Here is a 14425-nt window from a genome sequence, read left to right on the forward strand (position 1 = left end):
TTGCAGAAGTGTCTTGCTCTTGCCTTTGGGTGATCCACACCAGCTGCCAGATCTGTTTCTGTAGCAGTGCTGCCTCTTTGCATATTTAGTGTATTTTTTGCAGATGCTATTTGGAACTTGAGTTTTAAAAACTGTTACCTAGATTTCATCTTAGATTGTTTTGGGGTTTATTTTAATGTTAAATCTAAGTGATTTTTAAAAGGTTTATCTTCTCTTTCCAAAGGGCTGGCAGTGCAATCTGTGTTCCCATAGCATTACAGAATATCCTGAGTTAAAAGGATAAACAAGTCCATCTTCAGGCTCTGCACAGGACCACCTCAAAAAATCGTGCCATGATTATATTACAAATGCTTAAAAAGGAAAAAATAATAGGAGAGAACAAACAGAATGGGATTTTTTCCCTTAAGAGAAAATCCCATCATGCGCATGAATGTAATTACTAATTAAAACTTGCATGTCAAAGAAATGTTTGTTTTCTGAAAAGAGAACACTGCTTTTTGCAATGGCTGTTTTCCTCTAAGGAAAACAGAAGAAATTTGAAGAAACTATTTTACTTGTGAGAGGGATGTCTTTCTTTGCCATATCCATCATTTACCTAAAACAAGCTCTAACCCTTGTGGCAGACTTAAAGCAGTTGAGCTGTCAATGTTCAGGAGGCAACTAGTTTTTTTCCTACTTTTTATTTAACCCTTGTACTCTGTCTGTCCCCTCTCCCTACTTAAAATAATCAGATCTCACGTGCACAGTGATCTTCCTTATCAGAACTCATTGATCATTCTTCTTTCTTTTCCAGTGACCTTGAGCCTGAGTGGTTGGACAGTGTGCAGAAAAATGGAGAATTATTTTATTTAGAATTAAGTGAAAGTGAAGAAGAAGTTCTGCTTCAGAGCAGCTGTCCAGAAATGCCAGCAGTGAATCATGTCAGATTTCGGGAAAACGAAGCTGAAATCATTCAAGAGGGATCACGAAAGGAAAGGAAGTATGAACTGAAGAAATGGACCAAAATGTTAAAAAAGAAGAGTCTTTTACCAAAGAGTTCTGGTAAGAAGGGCAGTGGAAGCTGCAATGAGCACCCCTCTGGTCCTACTTCCATATTGAAGCACCGCTCTGCTCAGAAAATGGATGTCACTGTTCAGCAAAAGTACAAAGATGTGTCTGTTTATGTAAATCCCAGAAAACTCTACAGTGCTGGGGAAGAAGAGCAGCAGAGGCTGCTGGAAGCCTTAGTAGGGATTGTCCATCAGTCTTCATGGAGCAGCAGAAGAGGGGAAAAACAAGGCAGGAAGGATAAAGGCACCAGAGGAGTCAGTGAAGAGAAGCTTGTGGTACATGGCTTGGTGCCAGGTAGTTCTGCAATGAAAACAGGTCAAATCCTGATTGGTGAGTAACTGAAGGAATAGCCAACTTCTGCACTCTTCCTTTAATATGAAGATTTGTGGGGTTTTTGCTGTTAGAGGCAGCTGACTTGAATATTCTTGAGACGTAAGCAATTACATCAGTTCTGGAGGGCTTGTTTTAAGTCAGTGTCATTGCATCTGATGGTTTGGTACCCAATCAGTTTTACTGTGTTGCTGATTCTTAGAACATGTGGCATAACCTAAAAGGTGTTAATGCAGTAAGGCATGAGCATCCCTCAGTGTTCAGAGACTGAGCAGCTTGGAGCAACAAATACCCAACCTTTGACTTAGGATTTTAGCTGAGGATTTACTCAGTAGATAAGTGGGACTGGAGCAAACCTATAGTCTGGCAGACACTGTATAGATTTTTTTCTTCTCCTCCACAGGATCCCCCTTAGATAAAAAGCTTTGCTTATATATGCTTTAAATGGATTTTGTATCATAAAAATGAGGGGAGAAATACTGAGTAAGATACATTCTTACATTACAAACTTTCTCCACAGCCTTGTTTGGTTATTTTTCTGTTTAGCAAGTCCAACAGCAGCTTCCTCAGCAGTTGTGACTTTGGGAGGCTCCAAATGCATGGCAGGGCTGCAGTTTGGGGAGGCAGTGAGCCAGTACAGCCTTTGTGGTGGTTTGGCAGCTCGGGCACTTCCATGAGCTGTTGAAATAAGCTGGCAGGAAACTAACCCAGAAGAGAAATTGGCTGTCTAGTATTTTGCTGGTGCAGTAAGTTAAACTTGGGTCACAGAAGGTCTGACAGGCACCCAAATGTGAATGATGGAGGGGACTAAACTGCTGTCAGGGGTAATGAGGGAGCAGAAATACTCCCACTCCCAGCACTGAGGCCACTCAAACCTTGGCACGCACGGGACATCAACCTCAGAGACAGTAAATGTGAGACAACCAGGCCACATCTGTCAAGGGTGAAAGGTTATTTAATTACCCTTGAAGATGGTTGCTCCCAGAGTGGGAGAGCAAAGATGTGAGGCTGGTTAGAAGATCATTAAAAATCTTAATGCCATAAGTGTAGGGGGATACAGTATGGGTAAATGAAGGTGGTATAAAATGTAATCTTATCCCCCAAAGAGTTGCAGCTGGACCAATTAATAAAGATCAGGAGCAGGCCTGATGTTAACAGGCCACACACCTGTAGCCAATAAGAGCAGTGCTATAAAAGAGTGGATTGGTGGGCTCTGGAGCCACACCTGTAGCCAATAAGAGCAGTGCTATAAAAGAGTGGATTGGTGGGCTCTGGAGTCAGTTGGCTGCTGCAAGGACCAGGAGCAGTCAGTGCTTAGAGGAGTTGCCTGTGAGAAACATGGAGGAGGTATGGAACTCTGGTGATATGGATTCCTTGCACTATAATGGTAAGAAAATCCTTGATATATAAGACAGCACCCTTGCACTATAACAATACTAGAACTCTTGATATATAAGACAATATATAAATAGCACAAATCCCTCAAAGTCAGCATGAGCTCTTTTGAAATTCCAGTGTTGTGTGGGTAAAAAGGCACATCAGTGTTTCAACTGGCTGATTGCTCCAGCACAAGTTTTTGGTAGAGATGCTGAAGAATGCTCCAGAGGGAAGATTGCATAACTTCCAAATTTTACCAGCAAGAACTGATTAGTCAAGAAGTAGGGGATGTAGGGGAGGAGAGAGCAAATTTCCACTTGATCTGCTTGAGGGTGTTTAATCTAATTAGTCTAAGAGTGGGTGTTTGTATCCTGTAAGTTGATTTGGGGACACAGATTTGTATATAACATTTTTGTGAGGGCAGGTGTGAAGTCTCAACAGTGTAGGCAAGTACCAGATCCAGGAGATGAAGGTGACCTAACCAGAGACAGTGTTTCATCTGCTGCACTTAATGCTTCCCAGAGCTAGTGGGGATAAAAACTGTGGGGTTTTTTTGTTTGTTTCAAATAGAAGAGCATTTAACTTCATCTAAGAGGAGTCTTGCACTTCATTATGTCCCAGGCTATCATCAACCCTTTTTTTGCACTTTAGAAATGAAATAGTTTTAAGCATACTGGGGTTATTCAGCTCTTAACTGGGAAAATGAGCTGTGTTCAGTGCCAACAGTGGAAAATATATAATTTTCATATAAAAATACTTTCAAATTATATATCTGTAGTGAAGCCGAGTACTCTGGAATTTTTATGTGGTGTCTAGAAATAAGAATGCTTTGCATAAATTAGATGCTCAGATTTCAGTCTTGTCTGCATAAAGAATATACAGTAAAAAAAAAATGCTGTTCTTGTCAAAAATCTGTTGGGTTTACTGCTTTTGTACTGCACATCACAGGATGGGATAGCTGTGGTGTACTCCTAAAGCCTGATTTAGAAGCAACTAGAGTTCAATAGCCAGCTCCTCTGATCATCACAGCAGCTGGAGTTGGGCAGAAAGTTCAAGAACAATAACAGCAGAACTTTGCCTTTCAGTTGTTCTTGATCAAGCAGGTTTTAGGAGTTGTGTGAAGAATTGTGGAAACAGCCAGTAAAGGATGTTTTTGTGGGCAGTATAAAGCTGAAGAATTAGCACAAAGTGAGCAGCTTCTTAGGTAATCAGCAAGGAGGAATACCTGATCAGCCCAGCATGGTGCCTGCTGGCTGCTCTGCTTATAACTTTGTTTATATCCATTGACCTGTATGTGTATAAACATTAACCTGTTCTTGTTTAGCTTTATAATATTTCAGTGGTCCAGACCAGCTTGGTAGTAGTCTTTTGTGAGGCAAATCCAAATTATATTTTCCTTTAAAAATGCATGCTTTAAAATGCCATCTGGTTGTCTTTCTGGTGAGAATTTGCAGCACTCATTTTGACTCACAAAGTGGTTTATGCTTCAGCATTTTTAGTAGAAGTAACTTCTTTTTCCATCCTTAATAATCACTTTCCTCAGGTGGCTTCCCCCTATTTGTTTTGAAATGTGTGTCTTTTATAGCTTTGAACACTTCAAACATCTGTTTATTATTTGCTCAATACACTTGAATTTTTGGTTTTAAGGTTGCATATGGAAGTCGTAAGTCTTGTTGCTGTGCTTTATTAACCAAGTGGAATGCAGGCACTGACCATATGAAAGTAAACACAACAGTTTTGCAAGCTAAAAAACCCTGCTGCTTTGTAACTCTAAGAAGATGGCACTCTATCCATGTGTTGTTTATCAGTTCCTTTATTTTTTATTTTTTTTTTACATTAGCAGGCCAGCATCCATCTTAAATTTTCAAAACAGAAAAGCCCTCATTGATTTTTAAACTTGCTGCCACTTTCATTTTGGTTAAGAAGAAATACAGTTGCTTCTATCTCGTGCTTTTTAAGTGTCTTTTGTATTTTTGGTAAAACATTTTCCTTGCTTCAGTTAATTTGCAACATTATGCAGAGTTTAGTCTGCTGTGGAAAACTTTGAGCATATCTTCCAAGAGGAAAAACTCAAAATACTCATATTTAGATCCTGACAAAAAAGAGTTGTGATAGGTAATACCATTATAATTTGGTTCCCACCCTCCTTCAAATTGAAACTTGTTGGATTCATGCTGGGGAAAAGTTCTTTTAAATGCTGATGAGCATCATCTTTACCATAGTAAAATTAATTCATTTCAATGACACTGCAAATACAGCAAAGCTCTTTTCACTAACAAAGCATACTGTTGTTATCCTCTTTGAAAGTATCTTACTGCTCTCATAGCCAAATAGCTCAGCATGAATCTCCTCAGTATGATACTTTATCAGCATGTACAATTGGCAAAAAATTGTGCAAACTCCCCACTGACAAGAAGTAATTGTGTTTGATAGTAAAGATGGGCTATAATAATCCAGTTTTGAACATGTATGCAAAAGCTACAGCTGCTATTGCAAATTTCACTTGAAAGGTCTCTATGCTTAGAGTCCTGTCAGGAAAAAAAAGCCCTTAAAAGGACCAAAATACTGGGGGAGTTTGTGATTTTTATGTGGCATTGCCATACATGGTGTATTTGTTGAAAAGACTCACCAGAGTAGAGATGTTGGGCTCACGGGATGGAAGCAGAGTTTGTGTAAGCTTTGCTGTGTTCTCACTGTGGCATTTGGGATGTGGCTTTTATTCTTTTACTCTCCTCTTGAGGCACAGCAGCACTGCTTTGGATGAAAGCAGCCTGCTAACATATAAAACAAGTAATTGATCTGCCTTTCTTTAGTAGGAATGCATTCCATAGTTTGCCTTTTTTGGAAAGGCATATGGGAACTTTGCTGAATGCTCCCATCAACTCATTACCAAGAATGGACAAAACTAAAGATCAGGATTCCATGACAAAAGTGTCCTCCATCCTCTCCCATGGGGACAATTTGGTTTTCATGATATCAGAAAAAAAATGTGCCCTTCCCATCACAGTATGGAAGTGGTGCTCACTTGCCAATTGGTGTCTCTGGGCTTAATCCAGTAAGGATCTACTTTTAGAAATGGTGCTTGCAGGTTTATCTCTAGGCAAGAAATGGTTAACAGAAGTCATAGTCTTGTGCCTCGAGTGGCAAAGAGATACGCAGCTCTGAAATAAACATTCTAGGGATGTCAGCAGTGCCAAAGACTTTCCTAAACTCTGTCCTTGAAGAGGCAGGAATAATTCCAGCAACTGTGTGCAGACTGGGTGGTTGAGATCAACACACTCTGGTCTTAGTTGCTGCTGACTGGATGGGAGAAGTTTTATTTGCTCTCTTCTGATGAGAGCAAATAAAATAGAGAGAGTTCTGTTTCATCACTCAAGTAAAATTCAGCCTTGCTTAACATTGTCTAGAGAACATGCATGGATGTCTTACAGTTTCTGTGTGAACTGAGAATCTTTCCACAGGAAGTGACAGCCCTGAAAAGCTTGATCATTCATTATTATGACATTTAAGTAAAGCTTACTTCATTCCTTAAAAAGTCTCATAGAATCATAGAACAGTTTGGGTTGGAAGGGTCCCTGAAGGTGATCGAGTCCTTTGCCCACAGCACACCCATCCAGCCTGGCCTTGGACACTGCCAGGGATGGGGCAGCCACAGCTCTGCTGGGCAACCTGTGCCAGGGCCTCAGCACCCTCCCAGGGAACAATCTCTTCCTAACGTGTAATCTGGACTATTTTCTTCCAGAAGGATGTGTCTTTTTTCTAAAGATACATTTGTTGACTTAAGCAATGATATCCTGGAGCTGCCTGAAGAAAATTCCTTTCCTCTGTTGCAGTAGAATTGAGTGATACTTTGTTCTGATCTTTCTCCCTATATCTTTAGTTCAGTGATGTTTTAGATTGGGATGGTTTCACTTAAATCTGCAGACCATTGAGTTAGACCAACTTAAACCATTGCAAAAGCTGTTTATTTTGTGTATTATATTATATATACACTTTCATTTCATTTAACCTGAAGTATTTAAGCATTAGGTAAGTGAACTTAGATTAAACTTAATACAATTGCATTAATTTTTTAACATAATTAATGTCTGAAGACCTGAATCAGTCTTGTCTTTCTGTAAGTTTTTCACACTGCTAAAGGGCAAGAAACAATTCTCAAATAAAATGTAGATGTCAAGCTCTTACAGAGTACAACTTGGATGTATTAACTCTTTCACTGCAGTAAATTATCACACTGAGTAGATCCTGTGGTCATGTCCTGCTTTAAGACTACTCTGGGTTCATAATTTTACAGAGCTCATACTTTGCCCAGTGATTTTATTTATTCTGATACTTCATAGTGTCTATTCTTTGACTGCTGTTGCATGTGGCAAAAAGAAAAGTAGCAAAAAATGCAACCACCCACCCTCACTGCCTCCACCCCCAATTCTGGAAAATCCACACTAATCAGTCAAGATTTTCTGTCGTATATCAAGTTGCTTTTCTTTGATACAGCGTTTTCTGGCAGAAGGAAGGCAGCCTTACAGGGCCGCTTGGGCTGTGTGCTCTGCAAAGCTGTGCCATGTATGGTCCATGATTACATTTTTACCAATTGGATGGAATAAATATTTACTGCTGCAATGAAAGTTTTACATGTGTACATTAGGCATTGAATAAATAAAACCCTTGGAGTGTGTAACATGTAAATACTGATGGCTCTTCTCCTTTCCAAGTGTCTTTGTCTATTCCACCCTGGTGGTTCCAAAACGTTCCCTCAAGTGCTGAGGTGTGGATGGTTTTACAAAGTGTGTGCAGTTCCTCTGAATGGCTCTACAAAAGAATTCCTAAAGATCCAGTCAAACAAACAGCACAAACAACTTTTATTTAAGCAGATGAGTTTAAGATGAGTACAAGAGCAATTTATGCTTTCTCTTGTAGTTGTGTGTAATGATCTGTAATACAGTGTTCTTAGCAAAGAACATAGTAATCCTGTTTATAATTCTTGTAATATTAGAGTAGCCTGAGTGCTCTGCTTTTCATTACTCATTTTCATGTCCTGGGGCTCTGGCATGGACTTACTGAGTTCCTTTTAAATGCTGTTTAACTTTCAGCTTTTCTGTCTTTGAATTACTGTTGTGTTGAAGATTTGACAGACTAAAACTTAACTGTGGTGTGCATCAGGAAGCACAGAGGTTAGGGAAAGAGCTATTTCTTGGAAAAGAAAAACTTGAAACATTTTTATATGCAGAATAAAATACAGCCTTTTCTTGGTTTTGCATTCAGGAGTAGGAATGCATTTCCCTTTAATGTAAAAGAGGAGCAAGCAACTGATTACCTGGTGTATTAAAGAGGAATATTGCTTGAGTTTTGGAGGTAATCAGTGTTTCCTTACTGATGGTTAAGAAGAATGTTCTGTCTCTTGTTGGCCTTGATTTTGAGCACTGCTGATTTTGAGCAATCAGATTTTGACCTTGTACCTGGGAAAAATCCCAGTTGCAATTTGCAAGTATTTAAAACCAAGGCAGAACATAGAAATAATGGTAACTGCCAGTCTTCTTCTGAACTTGAGCATTCTGTGGCCTTGAATAGATGCTCAGAGAGTGGAGTGACCTCAGAGACTCAGGCTGTGCTTTTCCGTAGTGTGCATGTCATTAGCACTGTGTCACTTTGAGCTGAGCAAGTCTTCTCCCTGGAGATTTGAAATGCTCACTGAACCTCACAGTGCTTCAGTGCTTTATTTCTGCACTTGATGACATCTTTCTTGCCAAGTCAAGGCTTAAAATATAACTATGCTAAGCATGCACTTTTGCTGCAAATCCATATCCTTTTTCTAATCCCTTTCCACTGCCTGAGTGATGAACACCATGTTAATAATCCTGCAGAGGATGTGGAGGTACTTTGTAGGGGAGTCTGTGCACCTTAAGCAAAATGAAGCTTGGTTTTCAATCTGCTTGTTCAGAGGAGCTCTTTAGTTCACATTTAAGAGCTGGGTCACTTTCAGTGTTAAGTAAGAAGCTAGTTTCTTTATTTCCCTCTCTACAGAAGAGACAAGCTAGAAACTAATTGAGTTTTTCACGTGAGAAAGCAGAGACAACTGAAAGTGCCACCAAAGAAAATCAAGCAGAAAATAAGGCTTATTTTGTTACTCTAAAGTTGAATATTTGCCCCTGTGAAGGAACTATTGAACCATCAAATCCTGGTGCCACTGGCAGTTGCTTCTTACAGTTCGTGTCATAAATTTATGTTGCCTCATCTTAGGTAGTTTGCTCTAAGTACCTTTATTGGAAAGTTTTGTAGAAATTCTCTGGTTAGGGTCTGCAGAACCTTCTGATTTCCACTCTAGCTGCTTTCTCACCTAGGCTCTGCTCACCTTTTCTTTAACCAAGAGATTCTTAATTTCCCATGGTTGCTACTGTATTACTTCTGTCTATCTGATCTCATTTGATTGCTTTTTTCTTCAGCACAAGTGAATAGGACTGTCAGGAGTGTTCTGGATGGGATCACTCACCTACATGCCAAGGAAAGGCCAAACAATGAATGGCCAAAAACCCTTTTATTTTTACTTTCCAATTTCTATTTTTTTGACAGGTCTATGTAGTTTTATCTCTTGATGTCATTTTACTTTTATGTTTTCTAGTTTCACAAGTTGGTTTTCTTTTCCACAGGTCTCATATCCCTCTTGCACACTCTATACTTTAACATTCATCTTTTTGAGGGGGATGAGACCTAGGTTATCAATTAATTACCACTGGGATATTTCTTGTGACTATTTTCCTTCACTTCAGAAATCCCGGTTTGATTTTTGTACTTTAAACTAGAATGTGGATTTTAAGTTTGTAAGTTATAATTTGGTTCTGTTTGCTTTTGTAGGTGGTGCCTTTAATTTTTCAAACCTTTTTCTCTTGCAGTTAATGACTTTGTCTTAGGGACCCTAAGGGGTTTCCCCCCCCCATTTCCAGTGATGGTAAGGGTGCAAGATGTAGAAAACCACAAGATGCCTTTAGGCAGGAAAAACTGACAGATAAAAACATGGAGAGGAGAACCCACAGCAGGGGAAGAGAAAGGACTAAATTGGGAAATTTGCTCTTTTCTGGTCAGGTAACAAGAGCGATGCAAGCCTGGATGGAGGGGAGAGGCTTGGAGAGTTGTTACACTGGAGGGCCACCAAGGTGATCAGAGGGATGGAACACTTCTCCTAAGGAAGGGCTGAGAGATTTGGGATGGTTCAACCTGGAGAAGCTTCACAGTTACCTAATTGTGGCCTTGAAGTACCTGAAGAGGGAGTACAGGAAGGAAGGGGAGACACTTTGTACAAGGACATGTAGTGACAGGACAAGGGGAAATGTCTTTGAACTGACAGTAGATTTAGATTGGGCATGAGAAAAGAAATTCTTGACTGTGAGGATGGTGGGACACTGGAAAGGGTTGCCCAGAGAAGCTGTGGGTGCCCCATCCTTGGAAGTGTTCTAGGCCAGGTTGGATGGCATTTGGAGCAACCTGGTGTAGTGGAAGGTGTCCCTGCCTGTGGCCAGGGGTTGGAACTAGATGTTCTTCAAGGTTCCAACCCAAAGTACTCTATATTTCCATGATTTTTGTCACATGATGTGAGTGGGGCCATAAGGCCCTAGGAGCACTGAGGTAATGGACTAAAAGTGGTAAATGTTGCATGTAGCAAACATCTACTTTAAATATAACAAATGGACATTTATGACAGCTTGAATGGCATGTTAATTTTTGAAATAATACATTGTTTTGCTCTGTGTTGTGAAGCAGTAGCAACTGAATTTCTCATTTCTTGTCTGTTCCACCCCCAGGAGATGTTCTTGTTGCTGTAAATGATGTCGATGTGAATTCTGAAAACATAGAGAGAGTTTTGTCTTGCATTCCGGGTCCTATGCAGGTACAGTATACAGTACAGTTGAACATTTATTCCAAAAATCCTCTCTAAAAGTTAGTACTGCTTCTAGCCTTTCTTTTCCCTGAGGAAACAAAGTTCAGGTGGTCTTTTTCTTAAAACTTTTTCCGTTATCTTTTGACTGCATTGCTTGACTTCAGTCAGAGTCAAAATTTCAGACTTTAATTCTGATAAAAATCAGAATCAGGAAAATCCTATGAAAATAGGTAGAGGCTGATGTCTAGCTGAAAAATGAACATGTCAGCAAAATAGTAGTGGATTTTTTTGCCAATTACTGTATTTAAAATGGTAATAATTGCTCTGAAAATACTTAAATAGAATAATTATATCTTCATCAATATAAACAAGACTCACAAACCACAAGAGTAAAAACAAGCCTGAATTAACAAAAGGAGTGCTATAAAAACATTTAAGAGCATTTAAATGGTGAAATTGATACTGGTTTAATATTTAAATACAAAAATTAATTCTTGGGGTTCTAAGAGATGTTAGATTGAATACTTTCAAGAGCTTTCAAAACTCATAGTGATGAAACTGATAGAAGTCATTAACAAAAATTGATACCAAAAAAACAGTTCCAACAAATCCAACCTGATGAATGATGTTTCTTTCCCCTAAACCTACTGCATATATCTTTTCTTCTAGCTGAATAATTTTGGAGCTCTAATGAAGAATTAAATAAGACATAAAGAATTAGATAGCTATTTCAGAGCTAAGCCAGGGGAATGTTACTAGCATAAAATGGAGTATTTTGAGTTATTCTGCTTAAAACCACTTCCTGATGGACAGGAAGACAAGATAAAAGTTGAAACTTTTATGTGTATGAGTTATGAGCAGGAGCAGGTTAAAAATTAAAGTGTCTCTTGGTAATTTTTCCTTTAGGTAGAATATAAGAGGTAATGATAATAATAGACATATTTTACAGTCCAGAGATTTTTCAAAGTGGAAATTTTATGTTTTCTTGAACATAAAGCTCTATATGCAAGTTCCTGTGGAAATATATCTGCAGTTGCAGTGAGATTGAGTAGTGGGGATGTCAGTTCAGGAAGCTTTCCAAGATATCTGACAGCCTGAAGTTTCCCTGAGCTGCTGGAGTCGTGGTCAGGTACTGGCAGAGCTCCATGGGAGAAAACCCTGTGACCAAATGGAGAGTTGCTGTAGCTGTTATTAAATAGAGAATGGTGAAAAAGGCAGGGATGATGCAGTGTGTGTAATTGCACCCTCTCTAGATGAGGGTGTGGCTATTGCTTGTTCCAAAGGCAGCACAGCCCTTGACAGAGCAGTTCTGGTGATGCAGTGTCAGTGTTTGCTCTGTCAGTAAATCTGTCAAGCAGGCAGAGATTACTTGAAATGTGGAACAGTTTGTCATGGTGCCTTTCCAAATCCTTTCATTAAAGTGCAATTATTCCTTTTCCACTGTGCAGCTTGAGTCAAGCCAGACAAGTGGTGGCTAGAATAGACCAGTGGAGATCTAAATACAGACTTCTGGGGTTTTTGCAATGCAGTACACTGCAATCATGCTGCTGAAGGAACAGAGAGTTGTTGTAGCTGACATGTTCTAATACAAGCAAAATCGTTACTGTGTTCTCATTCATTTTACCTTGTAGAATATAAAAAAATATCCAGTTTAAAGCCTTTTTACTTCAATATGTTATTTCTGTAAGTGAAGTCCCTGTTGTTCTGGATTCATGTTAAAAAATACTGGAATTAATTTCAGAAACTTCACTACCTAGATTCAGTTGCACTATGTGACATAACATACCTCATTCTTGTATTTCCAGAATTTTGTTTTTCTTACCTCGGTTTGGGCAACTACATCTAGGCTTGTAAGGCCTAGTTTAGTGCATTTACTGAGTAGCAGAAGTCCAAATGCTACATTAGTCCTTTGTTTTACATTTCTGTAATCAAAATAGTTGCTGTTTCCTAGCACCACAAGACAGAGAGTACAGAAGGTGTGCTGAAGGAATATACTCTTCTTTACTCTGATACTCAGAAGTTGCAGAACCATTTTACTCAAAGCTTTCTAAAAATATCCAGCCTGAGGCAGACATCTAGAATCAGAAATTTCAGCCTGAAATTTTGGGTTCCAGTTGTGCAGACCATAAGCACATGGCAAACAGATACTGGAAACAGGAAGCAGCAGGCAGCCTTTAAAAGGCAGGCAATGCCCCCGGCTCTGTCTGTAATGAAATCCATCTTCCAAGCCATGCAGCCTTCTTGCAGATGAAACCATGCCTTTCTGGGGCAGACCAGTGGCACATTTTCTGTTTCTACACTGAGCAATGTATCATGGTATTAAGAAGCAGATTAAATACAGAGTGACCTTCCAATCATTACTTTCCAGCTTCCAGCAAGACTTGTAAAATCAGTTCAAGGTTTCTATGTTCTCCTTTGTTTCTTAAAATTCCTTTGACCTCCACAGCCTTCTGGAGCAGTGATTTATGTGACTGATTTGTATTGTGTTAATTATCACTGGCTTTCAAATTGCCATCGGACCAAGTGCATGTCAGACCCCATGTCCCTGTGTTCTGAGAAGAAGTTAATTGTTCATGCCTTACCCTGCCATGCCTATGGAAAGCTCTGTCATGCTTCACTTTGTCACCTTTTCTAAGCAGAAAATGATGATCCATGTCCCTCACAGTTTGCTGTTCCTGTCACCTTCTTGCCATTTGATTAAATTCTTCTTGAGAAATGTTCTAAGTATTGAGAACGTGAGCATGATATATAGAGTGAAATATTAATGCTTTTCTCATTCTTGGTGTCATTTTCTTTTCTGTTTTCTGTTGTGCATTGAATTGATTTTCCTCAGGAGAAATGGAAGCCAAGCTGTGGAAGGTTTCCCAGTCAGTACTGACAAAAGGGGACTTGAGCAGTCATATTAATTCAGGTCCTGTGCACTGCTCAGGGTGAAGATTCATTTCTTCTCCACAAAAAAAAAAAAATTATATCTATATTTTTAGGATATGTTGAAATGCAGTCTCTTAGTCCATTTCTATTACAGTGATGTGGGAGGCAGCATGGATGACTCCAGATGGAGAGAGAGTAAAAGCTCTGTTCAGTCCAGTTTGTTTTGAGCTCTTCCCTGGAGGATCATATGGTTGTGTCTCTTAAGACAAGACAGACTAAGTTTGTTTTTATTTTAATTGAGAGACTAAAAGATAGACTGCAGCAAGAATGACATCTGTGTGTCATTAATGTAGAGACTGTAGCCTGAGTGTCATGACTAAATGTCCAGAGACAAGATGCAGCAGAAGTTGAGAGAAATCACTCTTGAGCCTTAAGGAAATCTGTAAGAAGTTAGACAGGGTATGAAGAAATATTCTGAAATATACGTAGATGGCGTGACAGAGAAACAGAACCAAGTCTCAGAAAGCTGGAGAAGAAAACACACTCTTCTGAAACTGTCAGCTATCAAGTTACTGGGTCTATGAAAGCAGCTGCTTCTCAGCAGAGTTAGATTCCTTGTCAGGAATCAAAACTGGACTGGTGAGGAGAGGGTGAGGGATGAGTTAGTGTCAGAAAAGGCAGAGGTGGTGCAGGACTGACTGCAGTACCAGGGAAAAGGAGAAAAAACACTGATAGCAGCCCAAATAGGAGAGGGGAAACTTAATGGAAAGTGTTGGGAGAGGGAGTGAAGTGGAAGATGGCAGCTGGTGACAACTGGAGCTGTAAGAGCTGATGATGGCACTTCTCTCTGAGCCAGTCTGACAGGCAGTAGGTGTTTTAAAGCATCATTGTTTCTTGCTGGCACTCCTCTCCTGAAGTTTGTGTACA

The 14425-nt window shown here is 39.5% G+C and overlaps 1 protein-coding gene across 3 annotated transcripts in view; it reads left to right on the plus strand.

Annotated features, from left to right (window-relative positions):
* Positions 1-14425, plus strand: part of INTU (inturned planar cell polarity protein) — a 36987-nt gene that overhangs the window by 3545 nt on the left and 19017 nt on the right. For all 3 annotated transcript variants that reach the window (XR_010783475.1, XM_066547916.1, XM_066547917.1), the window contains exons 2-3: positions 794-1380; positions 10551-10636. Coding sequence is in view for 2 of the 3 variants with exons in the window: in XM_066547916.1 (XP_066404013.1) it covers positions 794-1380; positions 10551-10636 (673 nt within the window). In the remaining variant the exon portion in view is untranslated. The remainder of the gene's footprint in view (positions 1-793; positions 1381-10550; positions 10637-14425) is intronic.

This window comes from Molothrus aeneus, chromosome 4, assembly GCF_037042795.1.
Source record: "Molothrus aeneus isolate 106 chromosome 4, BPBGC_Maene_1.0, whole genome shotgun sequence".
Lineage (NCBI taxonomy): Eukaryota > Metazoa > Chordata > Aves > Passeriformes > Icteridae > Molothrus > Molothrus aeneus.